General features: G+C 41.3%; 1 protein-coding gene and 1 long non-coding RNA gene across 17 annotated transcripts in view; one reads left to right on the forward strand and one right to left on the reverse strand.

Moving 5' to 3' along the window:
- The window catches only part of LOC140624238 (uncharacterized), a 67,965-nt gene extending 54,061 nt beyond the window's left edge, over positions 1-13,904 (reverse strand). Inside the window, exons 1-3 of one of the 13 annotated variants that reach the window (XR_012023740.1) lie at positions 13,691-13,899; positions 12,632-12,714; positions 12,120-12,422 (exon numbers count right to left, since the gene is read on the reverse strand). This is a non-coding gene — a long non-coding RNA (uncharacterized lncRNA). Of the gene's footprint in view, positions 1-9,782; positions 9,830-11,373; positions 11,497-12,119; positions 13,064-13,151; positions 13,300-13,690 lie in introns of those variants that run through there. The other 12 variants (XR_012023735.1, XR_012023736.1, XR_012023733.1 and 9 more) reach the window with 12 other exon arrangements.
- GRB14 (growth factor receptor bound protein 14) overlaps positions 1-24,743 on the forward strand; it is a 164,099-nt gene that overhangs the window by 34,722 nt on the left and 104,634 nt on the right. For 2 of the 4 annotated variants that reach the window (XM_072810969.1, XM_072810970.1), the window contains one exon: positions 16,332-16,464. In XM_072810969.1, coding sequence (XP_072667070.1) covers positions 16,332-16,464 — 133 coding nt within the window. Of the gene's footprint in view, positions 1-12,469; positions 12,703-14,759; positions 14,975-16,331; positions 16,465-24,743 lie in introns of those variants that run through there. The other 2 variants (XM_072810968.1, XM_072810967.1) reach the window with 2 other exon arrangements.

Here is a 24,743-nt window from a genome sequence, read left to right on the forward strand (position 1 = left end):
GAGACATTCGGGGATTCAAAGAAGAAATGGGAAGTGGGCCTTAGATGGGTATAGTGATATGGGGTTGGCACTGGAAGAGAGGTTGAAATCTTACCTCTAGCTTCCTCCTATTCCTTTGGTATTCGAGTGTCCAATAAAAGAGAGATCCCTAATACATAGTAGCTAGGTATAAGTAGAAGGGAAAATACAAAAGCAAAATAGCCTTAACAAAATAATGTTTCTTTGTCCATACCCACTTTGTGGGTCATTTAGCTCTTCACAAAGCTGTAGAGTACACGGTAATCATTATAAGCTATTATTATAGCTATTATTATATATTCATCTCCCCATCACTAGGTTCATTCCAAAAACATCTGAGGTTGGCCCGCACACATACAGTAAGATAACATTAAAAATAAAAGCAACAACCAAAATATACAAAAAAGAAGTCAAAGCCAATGCTGAGGATAAGGAAACGAACATAAACTAAAACCAAATGAAGCATTTGTACACAAAGTGCAGAATATTGTAAATGGACTACAATACACTGAGCTTTCTTACACAAGCATTTGAACTCTGCAGGTACATTCTAATTTTCTTGGAAAATCCAAGTTCCTTAGAACTATAAGCAAAAAAGAGGTTCCTGAGGGAAATAAAGATATAGCAGTATTCTTCAGGCATATTTTCAGATTTCCTTAGGCCAAATCCATGGTGCATTGCTGATTTAAAAACTGTTACCTGAGATTTCAATTTCTGCAGAATGTTCCTTAAGTAAATTTTTACGTATATTTTATCTTGCCACTATCTCCTTCCTTCCTTCTTTTTTTCTTTCTCTTTCTCTCTTCCCCCCCCCCCCCCCTTATTTTCCTTATTTAATCCTGATGTTCATTTAAGGCATTTTTTTCAAAGGCTAGTCTTTGGCTCTGCTGGAACTGATGTTAAGAGATACCTAATTTGTTTATATTAAAAAAATAATAACAATGAAAAAGGAACTATATCCAGCCACTGAAAGTAATAAAAGTTGAAATGTAAAATAGCTGTACTTTACACTTTCATTTAAAAAGTTGGTAGCAGACTCCCTGTGAGCCATCTGGAATTCAGGAGACTAAGAGAGTGCACATTTTTGATCTAATAAAGACAGGCACAGGTGTGTTGAAAGGCACTCACTATAAAAATCATGCTTCCAGGGCTAGAGAATAAAGCATGCTCCCTGGAGTACTGTTGTGGTTTTCTTTCCACTTTTTAAAAAATGATATTCTATAGAATGTAGTAGCTCATAAAAGTGTCAGACTGATAGTTTTGGAGTTCCAAATTTCTTCTCACAAAGCAAGAGCAACACAGGCAGGCATATCACAAATTTGCTGAAACATTTTTAGTAATGGGACTTAATTGGGGCATTATAGGAACTTATAAGCATGCCACAATTTTTACATGAGTCAAGACAAACATCTGAAGACTATGGGAGGAGATGAATGGATAAATTCATAAGAAGTACAGGTAGTTTTGCATGTCAGCTCAATTATTGCTCTTAGAAGCTTCATTTTTAACTAGGTGCAAAGATTATTTAAATGGCCATTTGTGACAGTAGACGACTTACCAGAAGATAATGGGATCTCTAACAGATTGTGTTCCTATGAAATAAGTCCAGCACTAGCTGGCCATAGCAGCAAACCCCTATCTTAGAAGAACTTAGACTCAGGGGTGGACTTTAACTTCTAAAAACTACTTAAAAAACTGTATGGTTCTTAATTCAGATAGCCTTTTCCACAATTTACAAATTGCAATGCTGTCACAGCTAGCATGGAGTTGGGAGGGTGGAGACTACAAAAGTCCTATTTTAATAGGTTTAGATTTGATGAAAATGCTTGATCAAATGAAACATTTTATCAATTATAGAGGAAAGTGGAAAGGTAGAGCAACTTTTTATGCTCTCTTGAGAGCTAAGACAACAAGGCACTATAAAAGTGGAGAAAGGAGTCTTGGTTAATACCCTTTGATGAGAGATGGGTCACCAAGTGGATGTACTCTAGCAACGACAGACAATCAGAGTAGATAAGTCTTTAGGGGGCCTAAAGCTTACATTTGAGTCATCTCCAGATGAGGTAACTCCTGAATGCTAGTTCCTTCAGGAATCAGGCAGAAGCAAATACAATCCTTTCTAAAGGAAGCTACTAGCATCATCCTAGGCTTTCAATTATTTCTAAGTCATTTTGCAAATCAATGTCAAGTAAGCAATAAAAGTATATAATCAGGTGCACAAAGCGACAGTATATGAATAAAATATAATAGAAATAGCACACAATAGAGAAGCAGAAACTTCAAATATGGACATTATCAAACACATATTCTAAATAGCACCTATTATTTTCAAGGAGATAAGAGAGAAGAATGAGAATTGCAGTGGGTATTTAGAAACTAAAAACATAACCAAAATTATGTATGAATGGATGAGTTCATTAATATCTTGAACTCAGCTGTCAGGAAAAAATACCTAGAACAAAGCATGGGGAAATAAAAACATTGGTAATACATAATAAAGGTTAAAAAACAAGGAGGGCACAGTGATAAGGTCTAAGATATGTACAACTAGAATCCCAGAAAGGGAGAAAAGAGAAAGAAGAAGCACTATTTACAGAGAGAATGTATGGAAACATTTCCAAATTGATAAAAAAATATATTATGTCACAAATTCAAGACCATGTACAAACTGCAAGAGAAATAAATAAAAAGAAATCCTCATCTAAGTACATCATGGTGAAGTTGGCTAAAAACCCAGAATAAAAGAACATCTTAAGAGTAAGGGAGAGGGTGGATAGAAGTAAAATTGCTTTTATAATAAATAAGAATAAATAAGAAACAAAATCCTATGCTCCTTCATAATAATAACACTGAAAAAGTGGGGGAATGGAAGTTAACTTTTTTTAACTGATAAAAGGCACTTATGACAACTGACAGGTAATATCCTACTTAAGGCTAAAAGATCAGATACTCCCCCTTAAGATAATAAATAAGACATGGATATTTGTTCTCACTATTTCTATTCAGCATTATACTGAAGGCTTTAGTCAGAGCAATTAAGTAAAAGAAAAAAAAAAACAAAAGAAAGAGGAGGAAGCAAAGGAGACGGAGAAGGAAGAAGAGGGAGGAGCAATAGAGGGGAAGGAGGAGGACAAGAAGGAAAAGAGGAAGAAGAGGAAAAGAAAAAAAAAAGACAAAGTAAAAGATATTCAGATTGAAAATAAGAACTAAAGTTGTCTCTATTTGCAAATGACATGATCCTGTATATAGAAAATCCTAAGGAATCCACCAAGAGCAACAGCAAAAAACACCCCAAAACTATTAGAACTAATAAATGAGTTTCACAAGGCTGCAGGATACAAGATAAGTATACAAAAATTACTTAGTAATACACTCAAGAAAAGTAGTATAACATTTATAATCTGAAAACTACAAAATGTGGTTGAAAGAAACCAAAGAAGACTTAAATGAATGGGAAGATATCCCATGTTCATGGATTAAAAGACTTGATATTCCCCAAATTTAAGCACAGATTCAGTGCAATCCCTAGGAAAACCTCAGCGGGCTCCTTTGTAGATATTGACAAGTTGGCTTTAAAATTCAAAAGGAAGGCAGCCCCAGTGGCCCAGCGGTTTAGCGCTGCCTTCAGCCAAGGGCATGATCCTGGACCCAGTCCTATGTCAGGCTCCCTGCAGGGAGCCTGCTTCCCCCTCTACCTGTGTCTCTGCCTCTCTCTCTCTCTGTGACTCTCATGAATAAATAAATAAAATCTTAAGATAAAATAAAATAAAATTCAAAAGGAAATTCAAGGGACCCAGGATAGCTTAAAAAAATCTTTAAAAAAAGAACAAATTTGGAAAACTCACAATTCCCAATTTCAAAACTTCCTACAAATCTATAATAGTGAAAATAGTGTAGTAGTGACCTAAGAAAAACAGGTAGATCAATGGACTAAAACTGAAAGTCCAAAAATAAACCCTCATATTCATGGTCAATTCACTTTTGACAAGGATCTCAAGACAATTCAATGAAAAAAATTAGTCTTTTCAATAAATGATAATGGAAACAAATGGACATACAAATATGGAAGAAAAAAGTTGGACTCCTTTCTCACATCATATATAAAAATGTATCATAGACTTAAATATAAAAGCAAGAACTTATAACTCTTAGAATAAAATATAAGAGTATATCTTTGTGACCCTGGTCCTCTTAGCTATGACACCAAAAGCATATGTATCAAAGGAGAAAAACTGGACTTTATTAAAATTAAAAACTTTGTGATTCTAAGGCATCATCAAAAAAGGAAAAAGACATCCACAAAATGGAAGAAAATATTTGCAAGTCACAAATATAACAAACTTGAATGTAGAACATGTAAAGAATTTTTATAACTCAATAATAAAAGACAAATAATTCAAAAGTGGGGAAAGGATCTGACATATCGCCAAAGAAGATATATAAATGGCCAATAAGCACATGAAAGGATGTTCAACATCATTAACTCTCTGGAAAATGCAAATTCAAAATCATAATGAGGTATTACGTGGCACTCACTAGAATGGCTATACTGAAAAGACTGATAATAACAAGTGGTAATGAGAATGGGGAAAAACAAAACAAAACAAAAACAAACAAAAAAAGAGAATGGGGAAAAACTGGAACTCTTATACATTGTTGGTATGAAGATAAAATGGTACAGAGTCTGGAAAATATTCTGGCAGTTCTTTAAGTGACTAAACAAGGAACAATCATACAGCTCTGAAGTTACAAAGAGAAACAAAAACTCTGTACACAAATGTTCATTGTGGCACTTTTCACAATAGCCAAAAAATGAAAAAAAAATCCAAATATCAATCAATTGATTAATGGATACAAAATATACATACATATGACGGAACATTATTCCTCAATAAAAAAGGAATGGAGTACTGATACATGCCACGACATTCATGAACCTTGAAAACTTAAGCTAAGTGAATGAAGCCAATCATAAAAGACCACATTTTGTATGATTCATTTTATATGAAATGTCCAGATTAAGAAACTCTATAGAGACAGAAGATAGACGAGTGATTACTTGGGTTGCATCGGTAAAATTAAGAGCATTTTAATGAGCAAGGTTTCTTTCTGGGGTGATAAAAGTGTTTTAAAATTGATTGGAATGTTGGCTGCACAAATCTGTGTATATATGAAAAGCCATTGAATTGTACCTTGAAGTGATGAATTGTATGGTATAACAATATAGTTGTTATACGTAGAAAAGTAAAGGTAAAATAAAAACATTTCAAACAAACAAAACAGATAATTAATCACCAGTAGACTCATTAGAAGAAATTGTAGATTAAAGTTTGATTTCAGAAAGAATAAAGACCAACAATAAGGTAAACATATGAGTAAAAACAAATGAGTATTGACTGTGTAAAATAATGTTAATGATATATTATGAAGACACAATACACATATACAAAACAGGCAGAGATTCATATGTAAAACAGTGACATAAAAGTTGAGAGAAAGGTAAATAGAGATAAAGTATTCTAAGATCCTTGCACTGCCTGGAAAGTTGGTTAAATTAAACAAATGTATTTTGGTTAATCAAGGATATATGTTGTAATCTCTGATAGAATCATTGAATGAATAGTAAAAATGTACATTACTTCCAACTTAAAAAACGAGGAAAGAGATGGCATACTCAAGCTAGGTCATTTTAAGAGACCTTAATAAAGGAGCTCCTCATAAAGATGTGAACAAGTTTAAACAAAACAAAATACAACAAGAGGAGATAGTGTAGAACTCTATTGTGTCAGGAACTGTGAAGGGTCTGAGATTTTACTTGACTGAATTGCAAGCTGAAAAATTATTCTACTGTAGTTTCAAGGGCCCTGGCTGAAGACAAAAGATTCCTGGGTCCGAGATAAGGGACAATTTGTCACTCACAGCAACAGCAGTAACAGCATTTGTGCAGTTCTCCCAGCCTGAAATTTCCATATAGTCCTATGAGGAGGGTCAAGTAACACCTACACAAGCAGTGGACTGTGCAACTTGGCAGATAGTGGAAAAGAGAATAGATATCCCAACTTCATATTCTCCTCACTGTTTAATCTCCTGCTGGTGGCTTCCTTTGAACAAAACCAACCAGATATCAGAGAGCAAGGAATTACTTTATGTCATCCATAAAATTGACCTTCCTACAGCCCAGGGCAGGTGGAAAAGTATGGAAAGTGGATCTGATGGGACAAATGGATAAACAGAGGGGGTAAAGATGAACTAATATGAAATAGTCCAAAAGAAGATAAGTAAAAAGGATTAAAGGCACACAGAAATAGATAAGGAGAGAGCAGTCAATGGGACAGAGATTTAACCCAAAATGTTTAAATGTTTCAATTAAGAGCAATGATCATGTGATTGGATAAAAATCAAATGAGCAAAAAGCCCTAATCATATGTTATTCACAAAAGACACTTTTAAACATGAAGTTAAAGAAAAATGACACAAAGTATGGAAAAAAAAAGTCCATAAAACATCAACCAAACCGTATTAACATCAGACAGATGTTGAAGATGTTTGAAGGCAGAAAAGATACTTGAAGTAAAGGAGGCCATTTAAACATATTAATTGCTTCAATTTACCATGAAGACCCAATCATTCTAACATGCCACAACATGTTTTGCATGTAACACATTAAACTAACCTCTAAAAATACAGTCTTAAGACACAGCAACAATAGAACACACAGAGTGAAAATAAATTTAGAAATTCACAGTGTGGGAGATTGTAGTAGAACATCTCTCAGAAAATGATACAACAAACAAAAAATCAGTACAAAAACAGAGAATGTAAACAACGTGGTTGACATGTTTGAGCTAATGGACATATTATATATAACAGTAAACCCAAGGACTGCAAAAAACGCCTTATTTTCCAGCGCACATGTAATATTATAAATATTGACCATATGTTGGGTCATAAAGCAAGTTTCAACAAATTTCAAAGGACTGAAATCATATAGATTATATTCTGTAACAACAAAGTGATTAAGCTATCTATTAGAAAAAGAACAAAATATAAAGACGGCTAGGAAAAACACCACCACAACGGAAATATAAACATTTTGGACTGAATAGTAATGAAAATATAACTGATTAAAACTTCAGGGATACAGCTATGGTCATACCTAGAAGGAAATATATGTTTGGAAATGTGAATATTAAAAAAAATATGAAAAGCTAAATATCAAAGAGCTAAACACTGCAATGTAAAAAATTTAGAGAAAAAAAAAAAAAAGAAGAGCAAATAAAACCAAAGAAAATAGAGGAAAATAGGAAAGATAAAAATAGAAAGAGGAAAATAGGAAAGATAAAAATAGAAAGAGGAAAATAGGAAAGATAAAAATAGAAGTAAACAATTATATTGTTTATATTACTTATTTTTATTCTATATTATTTATATAACAGAAACAAACAATAAGATCATTCCTGGAAAGCTTTGGAATTGATAAATTCTGGTGAATATAATCAAGAAAAAAAGAGAAGGCACAAATATTCAATGTTAGGGAATAAAGAGTAGGGCAAAACAATAAATCCTTTATGTATTAAAAATGTAAAAGGAAAATACGAATAGTTTTCTGCTAAAATATTTGAAAATTTAGATGAACAAGATAGATTCCTAGAAAATACTACTTGTCAAAATCAACATGAGAAGTAATAAGAATTAAGAATAGTCCTATAACTATTAAAGACATTAAATCATTTATTATACATTTTCCCACAAAGGAAACCACAGGGTCATATGGCTCTCAAGTAAATTATATCAATAATTAAGGAACAATAACACCAATGTTATATATACTCTTAGAGGAAAGAAAAACAAAAACCACTTCCTATCTCTAGGCCATCATAACCCTATATGAACACCTCATAAGAATATTATGAGAGGGGCATGCCTGGGTGGCTCAGTGGGTTAAGCATCTGACTTCAGCTCAGGTCATGATCTCAAGGTCCTGGCACCAAGCTCTGAGTTTGCTTGGCACTCAGTGGTGAGTCTGCTTATTCCTATTTCTGGCCCTCCCCCTGCTCTCTTTTCCTCTCTCTCTCAAAAAAAGTAAAATCTTAAAAACCTTATTATTTATTTAATATAAAATATTTAATAATACCTTATTAAATATATTATATATTTAATAAAACATATTTTAATATTTATTTTATATGTATTTTATATATAAATGAATATATTTCTTTTTTATGAGAAAACTGCAGACCATTTGACTCATGAACATAGTTACAAAAACTTTAAAGATCAAAACTATATAAGCAAGAATAAGTAGGGTTTATACTGTTAATGTAAGTTTAGTTTACCATTTAAAAAGTCAACATTATTCATTGGTTTACTAGAACCAAGGGGGCAAACCATCAACTCAGTAGATGCAGAAAAGCAGCTTAATAATATTCAATATCCACTCCTGATTAACAATTATTAGCAGGGGGTGCCTGGGTGGCTCAGTTGGTTAAATGGCCGACTCTTGATTTCAGCTCAAGTCATGATCTCAGGGTTGTGAAATCAAGCCCCAAGTCAGGCTCCTTGCTTAGCAGGGAGTCTGCTTGAAATTCTCTCTCCTCCTCTCTCTCTGCCCCTTCCCACCTCCAATTTTTTTTTAGCAAAAAAGCAATATGAAGGAGCCCTCCTCCCTTATCTGATAAAGGATATCTATGACAAAGGTATGACAATATTTTATTTAATATCTACTCCTTTGAGATCAACAATAAAACTAAAATCTGTGCTATCCTCACTCGTATTCAACATTGTACTCAAATTCCTAAGCAGTGTGGTAAAGCTAGAAAAACATAAAAGATATGAAAATTAGAAAGACATAAATAAAACTGTCATTATTATGCATAAATAGTATATGGTCATTCATGTATATTGAAAACCTAAAAATGTTTTCAGTTAAATTTTTAAAATTAATGTATGGAAGTAATGATGTGGATAAAAAGATCATAGAAAATCAAATTTTAAAAAGGTACCCAAATAAATATATCATATATCCAAGAGCATGTTTAATAATACATGCAAAGTATCTATGCAGAAAACTATAAAATATCATTGCAACAAATTAAAGATACACCAAATGGAAAGACACAGCAATTTCTTGGATTGAGAATGTTATTTTTTTTAAATATTATTTTTCTCTGAACTGATTTATAGATGTGTTGCAATCCAACAAAAAAATCCCAGCAGCTCTTTGTAAAACTCGTGAAGCTAATTCTAAAATTAATAAATTGAAGAACAAAATAAAATACCTTGCTTTACTGAATATTAAGAATTTTTATACATTGTAGTAATTAAGGCAATGCAATTTTGGTATAAATACTGATAAGTAAACCAATGCAGTAGAAGAGAGGGCCCAGAAAACGTCCCGGACAGGTGGACTATTAAATGATGACAAAAGAGTCACTGGAAAGTTGTAAGGAAAGGAAAATCCTTTCAATGAATGAAGCTGTAAAAATTACCTATTTATATGGGGAAAAGAAATATCTTTACACCCTCACACCTTCACACTTTTCCTACCCTGGGATAAAAATATCCTTCTTGTTGGATGACAGATTTAACTGTGGAAGGCAAAACAATAAACTTCTGGAATAGATACAGAAAATTTCTAACAGGATATAAACTAATAGCTATAAAAAATAACTTTGGCTATGTAATACTTAAAAGAACCTCTATTTGTCAAAAGATACCATTAAGAGTTACAAGATGGAAGACACCTAATGGAGGAATATACTTACCAAATCTAACTAACAAAGATCTGGTAACTAGAATATATGAAGAACTCCTATAAAAGAATAAAAAAAAGGCAACATAAAAATGGGCGGAGACTTGAATCGGTACTTAACGAAAGAGGATGTCCAAATGGCAAATAATCACCTGAAAAAGTACTCGACCTCATTATTCATCAGGAAAGGTCTGAAATAAGGCTACATACTCAACCAGAATGTCTATTGTGAAAATTTGAGTAATATTCCAATCCTTAAGGATGTGAAGAGCTGTAGAAACTTATGCTGCCAGGGGGTGAAATTGGTACAATTCACTTGAGAAATTAGCAGATTTACCAAAGCTGAACATATGTGTACCATGACCTCACAGTGCCACTCATATATACCATCCAGAAATATATACACATGTGCATCAAAAGACATATACAAAATGTTCCTCGCAGCAGCATTAATAATAGTAAGAAGCTGGAAATAGTCCAGATGCTTACCAACAGTAGAATGGATAAACTGTGGTAGTCACATACAATAGAAGAATGAAAGAGCTACAGCTACTTGAAAAAGAATATTGTAAATAAAACCTTAAGGGAATCAAGTCGAGCCAATTACCATGAACATCTGGATTGGAGGGAGGGGCTTTTCGAGGCTGACTGCAATTCATGACCTGCCATCAGTGTTTGTCTAGTGATAAGTCATCATACAATTTTGTGTGTGAACTTCTTTTCTGGATGTATGTCATCTTTCTCAACAAAAAGGGTTCAGAAATTTGAACTGATGAGTAAAGGAAGGGAGAGTAGTAGAGCAGGGAAGTCACCTTTTCCTTGAAGGGTAGAAAGGCTAGGATCCCTAGGGAGAGAAAGGAAGGGAAGGAGCAAAGGGGCAGACAGTGGGAGAGGGGTCAGAAGGCAAACTGCTTCCTTTGCCATTTTACAGGTTCAAGTCAAAAGGGACAACAGGGGAGGATCCAGTCTTTGGTCCCAAGATACCTGCCTTGGTGCTTCAGAAATCGTGGTGCCAAGATATCTTAATGTTTCAGAAATCTTGGTACCAAGATACCGTAGTGTTACAGAAATCTTGGCCCCAACACATCTGCCTCATGGTTTCAGAAATCTCTGTTAGTTATGGGAAGGAAAATCTCCCGCTACGACTTCCTTTTTGATGAAAAAATGCCTCTGTATCCTTCTAGACTGTACCAGGTCTCATAGTATTCTGCTTTTAGATTGCATAGTTGTTTAGAATTATTTTTTTTTTTAAGATTTTATTTATTAATTCAGGAGAGACACACAGAAAGAGGCAGAGTCATAGGCAGAGGGAGAGGCAGGCTTCGTGCGGGGAGCCTGATGTGGGACTTGATCCCGGGACCCCAGGATCATGCTCTGAGCCCAAGGCAGACCTTCAACCGCTGAGCCACCTGGGCATCCCTAGAATTATTTTTTTGTAAACCTCTTAGGGAGAAAAACTAGTTCTTTTGTTGGCTTGCTTCAGAAATGTGAATGAGCTAATTCTAGTAGTTCTTGGTACAGAGCCTCAAGGTCTCTAGATGCAAATTCAATATTTAACACTAGTCTACAAGACACAACTATTTAAGTTCCCATCCCTCAGAGACCTGTTCGTTTTGCTTTCGTCCCTGATGACTTCAGGCGTTATAATTTTTGCCATGGGGGTTAGAGAAGGAACATAAAGCCTGCAAATGGATACTCCTTGGATGTTCACTAAACGAGAAAAATGCCTGGAGAGGGGAGACACGATTGAGATCTCAATCCAACAAATGAATACTCTTTCTTGAGGTTAAACATTTATCCTGGGAAGTAGAGCAGGACACACTATTGGGAAATATTACTCCAGTGATTCCGAAGATATAAACAGTTTTCAACCACCCTTTTCTGCGACAAAAAAGACAGCCTGCTCTTTGTGTGTGTGTGTGTGTGTGTGTGTGTGTGTGTGAGAGAGAGAGAGAGAGAGAGAGAGAGAGTTGGTTGCTGGGAGCAGGGTGGGCACAAACTTTAACCACGGATTCCCCTTCCTGTTAGATGCCCAGTGTATACCGTTTTAGAGGGGGAAGGAGGAGGAGTTATGTCTTTAGTTCAAGTTCTCTGCAAATATATAACCTCTTTTCTAGTTTGCTGGAGTGGCCTCAATATAACTGCATGGTTTTACATGAAACTCTTAAAGCTCACAGACCATATTCAGGGACCCGGATGGGAGCCAGGGCTTTGCCTGGCTCACAGCATCCATACGTGTTAACTTCTGTCGTGATGAGTACTAGGAATGGTATCCCTCAGGAGGACCACCCTTCTGTCCTTGGGTGGCTACTGCACGGTTCCTTGAATGTCTCCTGGAGACTATACCCACCGTGGCACCCGGACTGATACTGCTCTTTACTGGGTCCTAATTCTGACGTCAGAAGAATGAAGAACTTGGATTCCACGAGCTCTTGGACTTGAAGATCTCCCTTCTGTGGCGTAGCCCGGTGTCCTCACGGGCTGGGTGTTCGCGAGCCCTGGTTTTTAGCGGTGGCTGGTGCCGCGGTGTGTGTCTGTGGCTGGAAGAGAGGGTTCCGCTCGCCTCTCCAGGAGGCACTGCCGGCCCTTCCCTGGGCAGGGGTTGCGGAGGTTACCAAAACCTGGCGAACCGGATGCCAGGGACAGATATTACCTAATTTGGTCAAAGAACAAAGAGGGTGTGAAACATCTGGAAATCCTCCACAGCGCACGGGGATGGGGGAGCTTGGGGGGGAAGAAGAAACAGAGCAACCCCCAGGGTTTCTGAGGGGGCCTGCTGCACCCCCGGGGGGTGAGCATGGTGTAATCACCGTAGTCCACCTTTACGCGCAGAAATACATTTCGAGGCCCCTCGGTGGGTACCTGGAATCCTGGATAATAGCAGACGGCGCCGCCTACGCGGATCACGTATATACTACGTGTGTGTGTTCCCTGTACATACATACCTGTGATGAATTTTAATTCACAAATTAGGCGCAGTAAGAGATGGGCGATCGTCGCTAATAATTAGAGCAATTATAACAATATACTGTAATCAAGGTAGCGTCAGTGTGGTCTCTCTCAGCATACCTCCCGGACCGGGCTTACCCTTGGTGTGGTGCTGATGTAAGGCGCTGAAGTGCCTACCTGCTGAGAGGTGTGCCCCGAGGGGGGGCTACCTGTGCCCTTGGTGTGGTGCTGATGTAAGGTGCTAAAGTGCCTACCTGCTGAGAGGTGTGCCCCGAGGGGCAGCTGCCGGTGCGCCCTGAGGGGGGGGCCACCGCTGCCCTTGGTGTGGTGCTGATGTAAAGTGCTGAAGTGCCTACCTGCTGAGAGGTGTGCCCCGAGCGGGGGCTACCTGTGCCCTTGGTGTGGTGCTGACGGAAGGCGCTGAAGTGCCTACCTGCTGAGAGGTGTGCCCCGAGGGGGGGGCTACCTGTGCCCTTGGTGTGGTGCTGATGTAAGGTGCTAAAGTGCCTACCTGCTGAGAGGTGTGCCCCGAGGGGCAGCTGCCGGTGCGCCCTGAGGGGGGGCCACCGCTGCCCTTGGTGTGGTGATGTAAAGTGCTGAAGTGCCTACCTGCTGAGAGGTGTGCCCCGAGGGGGGGCTACCTGTGCCCTTGGTGTGGTGCTGACGTAAGGCGCTGAAGTGCCTACCTGCTGAGAGGTGTGCCCCGAGGGGCAGCTGCCGGTGCGCCCTGAGGGGGGGCCACCGCTGCCCTTGGTGTGGTGCTGATGTAAAGTGCTGAAGTGCCTACCTGCTGAGAGGTGTGCCCCGAGCGGGGGCTACCTGTGCCCTTGGTGTGGTGCTGACGGAAGGCGCTCAAGTGCCTACCTGCTGAGAGGTGTGCCCTGAGGGCCTGAGGGGCAGCTACCGGTGCGCCCTGAGGGGGGCCACCGCTGCCCTTGGTGTGGTGCTGACGGAAGGCGCTGAAGTGCCTACCTGCTGAGGGGCGGAGACGGCCGAGGTGTGCCCCGAGGAGCAGCGACCGCCGACTCGGCCTCAGAAGGCGGCTCGCGTCCTCCAGCGGGGGGTGCCCGCAGGTGAGCCACGCGGGGGAAGCCCGGGGGCGGCCCCGCCGCACCGTTTCCAGCAGCCCGCGTTTCCGAGCGCCGCGGCTCCGACGGCTGGGGGCACGTCGGGCAAGCCCGCGAGCCCCGTGCTCCGCGCCCGTGCGATGCGGCCCGCACCTGACCCGCGAGGCTGTCGCCGGGGCGCAGCGGGGCGCGGTGCGCGGGGGCGCCTCGCGTTACACGTGCAGTCCCGTGTGTCCCGCTGGCCCGGGCGCCCTCGGGTGACCCCCGCCTCGCGGAGCATCCCGACCTCCCGGGACCCCCCGAGGTGCCTCCGGCGCAGGGACGGTCCTGCGCGCTCCCGCCGCCGCCCGGCCTGAGGCTGCGGGCGGGAGGCGGCGCGCGGCGCGTGGGGGGCGCCGGGCCGAGCCGCGGGGCCTGTCATGGCGGCCCCGCCGCTGGGGCGGTGTCGCGGCCGCGGCACGAAGGGTCTGGGGTCCGCGCCCCGCCCGCCAGGCCCCGCGGGGGCGCCCGCCTCCCGCGCCGCGGGCCCGCCCTGCCCCAGGCTCGGCCTCGCGTCGGGCGCCCCCCCGGGGCGGCGGCGGCGGCGGCGGCGGCGGGACCCGGGCCTCGCGCGACCTCCGCCGGCGCCCCCGCGCGTCCCGGGCCCGGCGGCGGGGCCCGCCCGGCGCCCTCCCCGCCCCCGCCCCCGCCCGCCGCGCCCCGCCGCCCGCCGCCCGCCGCCCGCGGCCCCCACCCACCGGCCGCTCCTCCCCTCTCCCCACCCTCCTCCTCCGCCCCCTCCCCTCCCCCGCCGCCTCGCCGACTGCTCGGCCGCGCGGCTCCGGCGCCCGGGCCCGGAGCGCAGGCGGCGAGGCCACCGCACCTGCAGCGCGCTCGGCGGCCGAGCCGGCGCCTCGCCTCCCGCCGCCGGCCTCGCCCCCCGCCCCGCCCGCCGGCGCCCCCGCGCCCCGCGCCCCGCGCCCCGGCCGCCGACGATGACCACTTCCCTGCAGGACGGGCAGGGCGCCGCGGGGCGGGCGGCCGCCCAGGACTCGCCGCTGGCCGCCCAGGTGTGCGGCGCTGCCCGGGGGAGGGGCGACGCCCGCGGCCCGGCGCCCGCGCCCGCGCCCGCGCCCGCGCCCGCTCCCTGGGGGCCCGCGCGGGCGCTCCTGCCCCCTCCGGCCGGGGCCCGCGGCCGCGCCGCAGACAGGTAGGCAGCCCCGGAGGGCGCGGGGGAGTGGCCGCGGGCGGCCGGCGGGGGCTGAGGAGGCGGGCCCCGGGGGCGAGCCATGTGCCCAGAGCGGGGCCAAGTTTGTGAAAGTCTCTGAAGACGATTCCCTTCGAGCTGGCTCCCGCCGGCGCGGCAGGACCTCGCGATCTCCCGGCGCCTTATAAATAGCATCGCCGTTTCAATGGGAGCTCCCGGTGGCTCCCGCCTCTGCCATCGCTGTGCGCCGGGAGGCCCGGTGACCCCCGCCCCGCCCCACCCCACCCCACCCCCTCGTGGCCCTGCACTTAGAAAGAAAGAAACCAGAAAAAAAAAAAAAAGAAATCCCACCAAAACCCAACCCCCCCTCCCCAACCCGAATCCTTTTTATTTTATATATTTAAAAAAAACGTGGCATAAATGAGTTCACCTCCCACATAGAGCCTTACAGCGACCCTGGGGAGGCAAAGCACGGATTGACATTTGAGCAGCCCTGCTTTGCTGTTCGGTGGGGAAGAATAGAGGCTTTACAAGGTTTCCCAATCTCCATAGCGTTCAGCACCAAGTGCCTTTAGAGTTCACAATTCTGCACAGACTTTAAGAAGGAAAAAGACTGCAACAATACAAAAAAAAAAAAATCTGTAGTCTTTTATATTCATACATTGAAATGGTACTCCCTCCCCTTCCCTTCCCCCCCCCCCCCCCCAGATTTTCAAAGTGCTTCAACTTCACTAAAGTTAAAATCACTCTGCAGTGGACTAGAGTACATTTATACTAGCAAGTTCTATTCACTTACCTCTTCAAAAACACTGCCTTGCGGTTTAGTATCTATAAGCACTTGAAAAATCAACAGACTGTGTGTGGGCAACATTGTGAATGAAATTTGAAGTGAGATGAGCCGCAGCTATAATTAATAAGCCATAACTTCCAAAAGTGATTAGTGAAATAGCATAGGGACGGATTGACTAAATGTTTGTAGACTTTGTCGATTTAATAGATCCATAAGAATGTCTAACTTCTCAGGTTGGTTTTTCGCATCAGTAATTACAGTCTGTGTTTCAGCTTCAGGAAAATGATAAAAAATGCTGGAATTGGAGTTAACGATGCCTAGTGATTTTTTTTTTTTTTTCAAAAGGCCTCCAAAAAAGAAGATAGGACTACTATAGAAAATTGGTTTATACCAATGAACGTGTTTTATTGTGACCCACAGACAGTACGTCACAGACCTTTGCTGTATACTTTGTATAATATTAGTGTTGTCACAGAGTGGCACATGTTGGCCGTAACTTCTTAATCCTGTCAGCAATTATATTTTACATTCCGCTTTATGTAAATTACATCCTATGTTCTCTTGGTGTAGGAGAAAAAAGAAAGATCTTGATGTTCTGGAAATGCCATCTATTCCAAACCCTTTTCCTGAGCTATGCTGTTCTCCATTTACATCTGTGTTGTCAGCAGGCCTGTTTCCCAAAGCAAATTCAAGGAAAAAGCAGGTATGCATTTTAAAATTTCCTAATTCAAAAATCTTAGGAGTTCTAAATCTATACGGTTTTTAAGATATTCAGTAATTTATAAAAGTAACAAAGGGTTAATATGGCCTAGTTTAAATGACTATTGGCTGACAGAGTTTTCGGTATCATTCTCCTTTGAGGCCTCAGTTTTCACAGCTGTATAATGGGAATGGTAAAACTTACCGACCAGGCTTTCGGGATGGGTTAAATGAGAGAGTAAAGTACGGAGTCTGGGAGTTATTGTTGTTTCCAGGGTAGGTGGGAGAGTTTCATGTGATAATTATCAATTTTAGTCAGAAGGAGGGCAGTGGTATTGGGGTGAGAAAGAGGTTGTCTGATTTCTTTAATACCTTCTTTAATCTTCCACATTTTCAACCCAAGCCAACCTCACTTACTGAAGGGAAGTGGTATATAATGAATCTGTGGCAAAAGGTAATTGGAATCGAGAACTTGACATGTCTTCTTTGCCAGTGAATTCCTCAGTTTGGAGGCTTCTGGCTATAAAGAAGGCAGATGACTTCTTAGTGATAATTAGAAGATGGACTTTCTTTTTATAATTTTTGCTTTCTTTTTCAGTTTCTGGTTTGAGACTGACTTAGGCAAATTAGATTTCAAGGACCCAGGAACTATGAGGAGATCCACCATGATTATACATTTTGGAAAAAAAAAAAAAAATCAGTGTATCCTAGAATAATCCCATCTTTTCTTAATATACTCCCTCCCAATTTTGAATCAGCAAAACAAAGAGAGGCTTCACTAGGCAAAATGTACCTTGTTCTTGCAAGGATAGAAGCAATAAATTTAAACAGTCAGATGCTTGCAGTGAGGAGAGGGATAATGAGCGGAGAGAAGACAGTTGATCCTTTCTTCACATCTATTGTTCTCTCTCCCTTTTTCTGCACTTTGACTACCTATGATGGGTTCAATAATGTGTTTATGGTTTTAGGAATGAAGGAGATACCCTAGGGAATAGATGAGTTCTTCATAACATAATAAAGACAGTAGGAAAGCTTTCCATGGACTGTGGGGTTTTGATAGAAGTCTGGTAGAACAAGGCATATATATATATATATATATATATATATATATATATATATATATATATATATGTTTGAGGGGGGCGGTTTGAAGTTTAATTGGTGCATGTGCTTTTTGGAAAAGGACTGGAGAAAGTGGGAGTAAATATTCCCAGAGCAGAGGTATGTTCTCAATTAGAGATTTTGATGGGGGAGGCAAGTCCTTAAGTGGGCGGGACTGTGACTTTGGATGAGGAAATGAACAAGGAGGAGATTCTTGAGAGCTGTATGATCAGGATGAGTTTTAAAGTCAGAGCCCAAGCAAAAAACAGCCCTGCTGAATTGTCTGGACTTTTGAAGAGCTTGGGTTTTGGGTTAGTATATAAGATGGGAATATGGATGATAGATATGATGGTGGAAAAATTGATGATTGCCCTTGAGATCCAGAATGGGAAAAGGAAATGTCTGATGATGACAGAATAGTCAGCTGGGGAATTTAAAAGATTGTTTCCATATTTATGGAGGGCCTGCTGTGTTCCTTGCACCATCCTAGGCTCTGGGGCCCTGAGCTGAGCAAAAATGCCATACAGAGGGTGCTTATCACAATGGGGCTTTGATTTGGAGTTGGTTTATGACTTAGGAGTTGAACGATGGAAGAGGAGCAGAGAGGGAGAGATCTAGATGAACACTGGGAGAATGCCTGTGTCTAAGAGAGGTCAGCGGGGCAAGGTTTGATTTGAATAGAGAGAAAATATGTTCTTAGAAGAAGAAAAAAAAGAGAGGGTGGGCACAGGCGTCAGGGTTAATTCAGGGCATGCCCTAATGGTACATGGTCATCATCCTAGTGTAAGACTTTTTTTTTTTTAATATTTAATTTATTTATTCATTAGAGACAGAGAGAGAAGCAGAGACACAGGCAGAGAGAGAAGCAGGCTCCTCACAGGGAGCCTGACGTGGGGCTCTATTCCAGGACCCCGGGATCATGCTCTGAGCCAAAGGCAGACACTCAACCTCCTGAGCCACTAGGCATCCCACAGTAAGACTTCTTATCCTGGGGAATGATAGCATTTCTTTGGATCAGGTTTAGCAAATTGGCAAAAAGGGAAAAGGGTGCTGTGTTACCATTGGCTCGGCCGGTTTCCTGCTCTGGCCTTGTGTCCTATTTCTACAGTGACTTTCTCAGAGCACTGCACCCACACAGACGGCAGTGCTGTTTCATGAGCAGAGAGTTCTGGCCCGCCTCCTAGAGACCAGTCCCAGAGGGGTGTTCCCACCCGAGAAGGGCCCTTCACAGTGGGTGATCTCTTTGCCTGCCCAAGGGTTGGGATCTCTATGAAGAGAAGGATGTCCCAAAATTAGGGAAGAGGAGGGTGCCTTTTTACATTCTTTTATGTTTCCCACCTACACTTTGCATTTAGAACTGATCCTTTGTTTTTATTCCTTTATGTATGCTCTGTTCTCTGGACTGAGTGATGCTTTGGGAACAGCTGACTCTATGTCAGTAATTTCCTAAGCTCAGTATCTTTGTGACACAGATGACCCTTTGGCAAGATGGTGTTTCTGGCCTGATTATCCCTGACCTTCACTTGAGATGATGTAAATGACTGGATGTGATAGATTTCTATTGACTATTATTTATGGCTGACACCTTACAGGAGGCTGATGTCTCTTTTCTTTATATTTTCTCTTTCACTTGTTTTGATTAACCATTCCAGGCATTTTAACAATTCTTTTCTCCCTGTAGAAAAAGTGAAGAATTGTGCTTGTTATTTACGAATAATTGACCAGAAAGTTTGAAAGAATCCAGACTAGACATGTTAAATTTCATGTGGCCTTTCAAAAACATAGTCAAAAATCGTTTTACAGGCTATATATATTTTTTTTTCTAAAAATTTTTTTTAAGAAATTGAGCTATCTACATAATTCGTGAGTGGTAAAGTGCACTGAAGTCACAAATAGGATATGCCTTATCTCTGTTTGAAAATACAGTGTCTCAAAGTATATATAATACTTGCTATAGGCTTTCAGTATTTTCTTTTAAAATAGGAGCTAGAATGAGATAGGATGTGGATTCTTTATTCTCTCTCCTTCTTGTTATAATACTGGCCAGATATATTTCCTAGGCATATTTCCTTGTGTTTACCAATAGAGCAGATTTAAAGCAGATTTCTTTACGTACTTGGTCCAAAAAAATTCCTTGCAATTTAAACTTTTTATTAAAAGTGACTTAATTTATGAATTTAGATCTCTTTTTTTCTTTTTGTGATTGAAATTTACCAGGAAATCATCCCTTAGTACTTACTATTTGAAGAAAGGGAAGGAGTAAGAGATCCTTGGCCCTTGCAGAAGAATCAGTTCTTGTCTTGAGTTTGTCTACCCTCAGGTATTTTTTGTGCTGGGACTCAGCTTGTGCTGTAGGTCTGGTTAATTGCTTCCCAGGACTTTGTAGTACAACTTATTCAAAATAACGTATCTGAGTTTTTTTTTTATTTTTTTTAAAGATTTTATTTATTGATTCATGACAAACACACAGAGAGAGGCAGAGACACAGGCAGAGGGAGAAGCAGGCTCCATGCAGGGAGACCGATGTGGGACTCGATCCCAGGACTCCGGGATTGTGCCTTGAGCCAAAGGCAGATGCTCAACTGCTGAGCCACCCAGGAGTCCCAAAATAACATATCTGAAGATTTTAAAGATAAAAAGACAGCTATGAAAAACTATGTTATAAATGTTTGAGGTGGAGGAGAACTTTGAGGTCATCTAGTTGAATGCTGTTTTACAGATCAGTAAACTGAGGCTAAGAAATGCCACGTGGCTGACTGTGGCACAGCGAGGATCTGAAATCTGCATTTCTTGAGCCTTAAAGAGTCTTTTTTTTTTTAGGAAGGTCCAGTTTCCACAGAAGTCGAGAATTGTAAGGGTAGTACAAGGAATAAACATGCCAGGGTTGTTCATTATAACTGCTCATAATGTCAGAGCAGGGGTGACAGTACCATTAGTTAATACTCATTTAAGAACCTAGATAAAAAAAAATACTATGTCTGAATGTGTTTTGCACCTTACCACACTGTTTCTGATCTATTCTGTATGGAATTAAACCTTTTCGTATATCTCAGAAAAACACAAAGTATCTTTCAAATAATTAAGAAATTACTTTTCCATATGCTTTGCCTTTGAGTTCTTTTTTCTCTCACATATCAGAAACTACCAAAAGACAAGTTCATCTCTCCCCAAATTAATGGGCCTCTGATGTCATTCCTTTGTGATGCTAGTAATTAACCCAATTTACACAGTCCTGTAGGAATCTTGCATGGCTGCTACATTAACCAAACTCTCGAATACTCATTTTTCCAATATTCACAGAAGTAGAAAGCAATCAATTGTAGTCTCATATTCCCATTTTCCAGATTCAATAATTAGCAAGATTTTGCTTCATTTACTTCATCTGTTCCTTTTTGAAATTTTTCTTGTCTTTGTTGAAGTATTTTAAAATCCTGAACATCTCATTGCATGCCAACCTAGTTTTGTATGCATCTCTGAGAAATATATTTTCTCATATAACCAAAATACCAGTATTTAGACAATAATAAATAACAAAAATAACAATAATTCCTTGGTATCATTTAAAACCATCGATAATCACATTGCCTCAGTTTGGAATGATACATGAAATCCTCAAATTATAAACTGGTTTTATTTCAAAGGTCTTTAAATTAGCTCTTTGGAAATTTAAATTCATTTTCAGATGGAAACAGCATCATAAGTTGCATTTAGTCTCCCCCAGGCCATTTTACAAAATCCCATTTAATGTGAAATGAAATGCAAATATCTTATATATGCAGAAAAAATAATAGAAACAATACTTGCTCCTATTAGGGTTTCAAACAAATATGTCTTTCCAACAGCAATTTGCTACTTCTGAATGTTGGCACTTGATGAATATCATTTTTCTTGGGAGGAATTTGAAAGTACACAGATCTTTGTAGCAATATTGAAGCAGGCTTTAGAGCAGTACTCCTCAAAGGGTGGTCATTGGACCACCTTTCTCAGAATCAGCAGGGATGCTTGTTAAAAATGTTGATATGCAAGGCCTCTTGCAACACCCACTGAATAACAATGTCCTCATGAAGGGCATAGGAATTGGACTTATTTTTTTTTCTCTTTGATTTAGGTGGAAAATCAGGGATATTCTTATTTCCTGTCACTTTTAGACTCTGATCTTTCAACATTGTGGACAGTATCATTTAGTTGAAAAAAGGTAAGAATAGTACAAATGGACTTTAGTTGGTATTTTATCCAAGTATTGATTGTTTGGAGGAAACAGAGCCTTACATGAACTGGCCTGAAAGGTTATATTATAGTATCCGAAAGCCAAAAGTTCACTGATCGCATGAGAGATCAGAAAAGGGGGAGTAGAAAGTCAGCCAGAATCAAGGTAGCCACTTTCTCCATTCTGCCACAAGCACAGCATATAATCTCTTCTTCTCTTTCTATGTCCATTTCGTTCTCACATTTGTCTTCAGTCTTGCTTGTCTTGATTGCACATCAGTGCACCTGGCCCCTAATGGCCACCGCATGGGAACACATCTTTCCTCCTAGTTGTGGTTCAGCACTTGGTAAGTGATTGGAGTCCACATCTGGAGATATCTTTTAGCTCAGTGTGTCCAGGTGCTTGTCAGTCACCTGTGGCCAAAGGGGCACAAGGGCCTGGGCCGCTGCTCAGCGAAGTTTGTGCGAACAAATTCTGTGAGCAGGAACTCCCAACTTCAATGGGTATGGCATTTGGAGGTGGGGAACAAACGATGGACGATGACTCGTGTCCCCAGAAAAAAAAGATCTCAAACAAAAAACAGTGGACACAAAATCAAATCCTTATTATGTACCTATGATATATGGTGATTTACCAGTTAGTTTGGCTGACTGGCCTAGACAGTTCAGAGTCTCTACTTCCTTTGCTTCAATTCACTTAATTCAACTTATTTGACAGTGGTTTGAGTTAATACCACCCTTCAATGGTGGCTACCTCTCTTGGCCATTGTCTTGAGCTTGCATCTTAGTGATGTTCCTTAGCCTCTGATGACAGGAGCTACCAACTCAGGATTCTCCTTACTTCATGCTCGTTACTTTCACTTGTAAGAGAAGACAGCTGTCTCTTCCTATTTTAAAACTTAAATCTCCTAGCGGATCTGCTTGTCAAGGTTTTATTTCCAGTTTGAAGGTTGCCTCTAATTTTTGGTTAATTTGCAGGGTACATTTGCAATCCAACCTTTATCTGCAATATGGGTTTTATTTTTCACTTCTCCTGAAAGCTCAGCTTCTGGTTTGTTTTTCCCTAAGGGCATATTATTATGTTCTTTCACCAGAGGGAAAATTGGAGCCATTCATGGTTCAATATAAATGTGGATCTTAATTAATATAAAAAAAATCTTTCTGTAGTCCTATGGACGTGGCTTTTAAACATGTCAGCTTATATAGAATAGTAAGAAATTCCATATGTAAGAATACCCTGATGTGTATTTGAGCAGGGATAGGCATTGTCCTTCTGACACTCTAGGTAAGGGATAGCTCAGTGGAGAACCTAGGGAGTGGCCACAAGTCTTTGCCAAGGCAGGGGAGCCAAAGGGAATCAATTTAGGAGAGAAATGGGAGAGCTGATGTAGGGAGAGCATCCTTTACTTCTTGTACTTCTCTTTGGTTCTGCTCATTTCACGTTTTTCAAAGCTCCAGAGAAAATAAACAGAAATGAGAGGATTAATATTCTCTCTCTTTTTTTAAAGATTTTATTTTTAAGTAATCTTTACTCCCAATGTGGAGCTCAAACTCACAACCCCAAGATTAAGAGTCACATGCTCTACAAGCCGAGCCAGCCAGGTGCCCCAAGTACCTATTCCAAAAGAGCATTTATAAGCAGACTGTTTATTCACATACACTTGTCCATAGACGTAACGTGACATGTGGTGGTTCGGGTGTCTGGGAGGTCTTTTTGGTCCCACTGGCCCTAGACGTTTCCTCTCACCCTTTGTTCAGATCCTCCAACACAGTCGCCACGCTTTCTGTGATAAAGGGCACATTTAGGTGTCATGGGACAAGGAGCATAGGAGCCAGCTTTATGGAGATGATAGGGGCAGGAGGGGCTAGTTAAACTAGAACTTGCACATCTACATCAAGGTATAGAGAGTCAGAAAAGGTGTCATATCTCAGAGGAGGCAGGTTAGTGGTGAAGTTATATTTAACCTTTGAAATAAGGATGTAATATTAGATGTGAAACATTGGAGGCTGACATATAAGTCCAGTGCATGGTGGTTCTGCTTGGCTTAAAGGGTGGAGGTGGTCATAACCTCTAAGTCCTTCTCCAGATTCCTCTTGCTCCACCCTTGAGTAATCCATTTGGTTGCTCTAGCCAAAATCCAAGGAGGCTTCTTTTTGGTCTTTTAAGTACTGCCATACTTCTCATGGCAATATCCTTGAATTCGTGAATGTCTTTCCATCTCCACGGCTACCATCCCAACTTCAGCCACTACCTTCTCACGTACAAGAGGCTCATACATGGCCTTCTTCTAACATTAGCCTATTTTGGTCCATTCTCCATACACTTGTTAGACGCGAACTCTTAGAAAGGTAGATCACACCCGTCACTGCCTGGTTGAAAACTTTTTGATAGAAAAGTTAGCATGAAGTTCAACTTTGTACCTTGGCCTACAGGATTCTTTTTTTTTTTTTTTAAATTTATGATAGTCACAGAGGCGGGGGGGCAGAGACATAGGCAGAGGGAGAAGCAGGCTCCATGCACTGGGAGCCTGACATGGGATTCGATCCCGGGTCTCCAGGATCGTGCCCTGGGCCAAAGGCAGGCACTAAACCGCTGCGCCACCCAGGGATCCCGGCCTACAGGATTCTACATGATTTGGCATCTCTCTCATAACCTCATCTGCATTCTATTGTTTGTTGATTATATTTCAGCCACAGTGCAGGAGCAGTCCTACCTGTTTACAAACTTGGCATCTTTTGTTCTACCTTAGAGCCTTTGTTGTCTCCTCTTGGAACCTCTTTTCCTTGCTCTTTACATAGTTGACTCCTCTTTATTCTTTTTTTAAAGATTTTATTTATTTATTTATTCATGAGAGAGAGGCCGAGACACAGGCAGAGGGAGAAGCAGGCTCCATGAAGGGAGCCCGACGTGGGACTCGATCCCAGGACTCAAGGATCACGCCCTGGGCTGAAGGCGACACTAAACCGCTGAGCTAC

This window comes from Canis lupus, chromosome 34 (genome assembly GCF_048164855.1).
Source record: "Canis lupus baileyi chromosome 34, mCanLup2.hap1, whole genome shotgun sequence".
Taxonomy (NCBI): domain Eukaryota; kingdom Metazoa; phylum Chordata; class Mammalia; order Carnivora; family Canidae; genus Canis; species Canis lupus.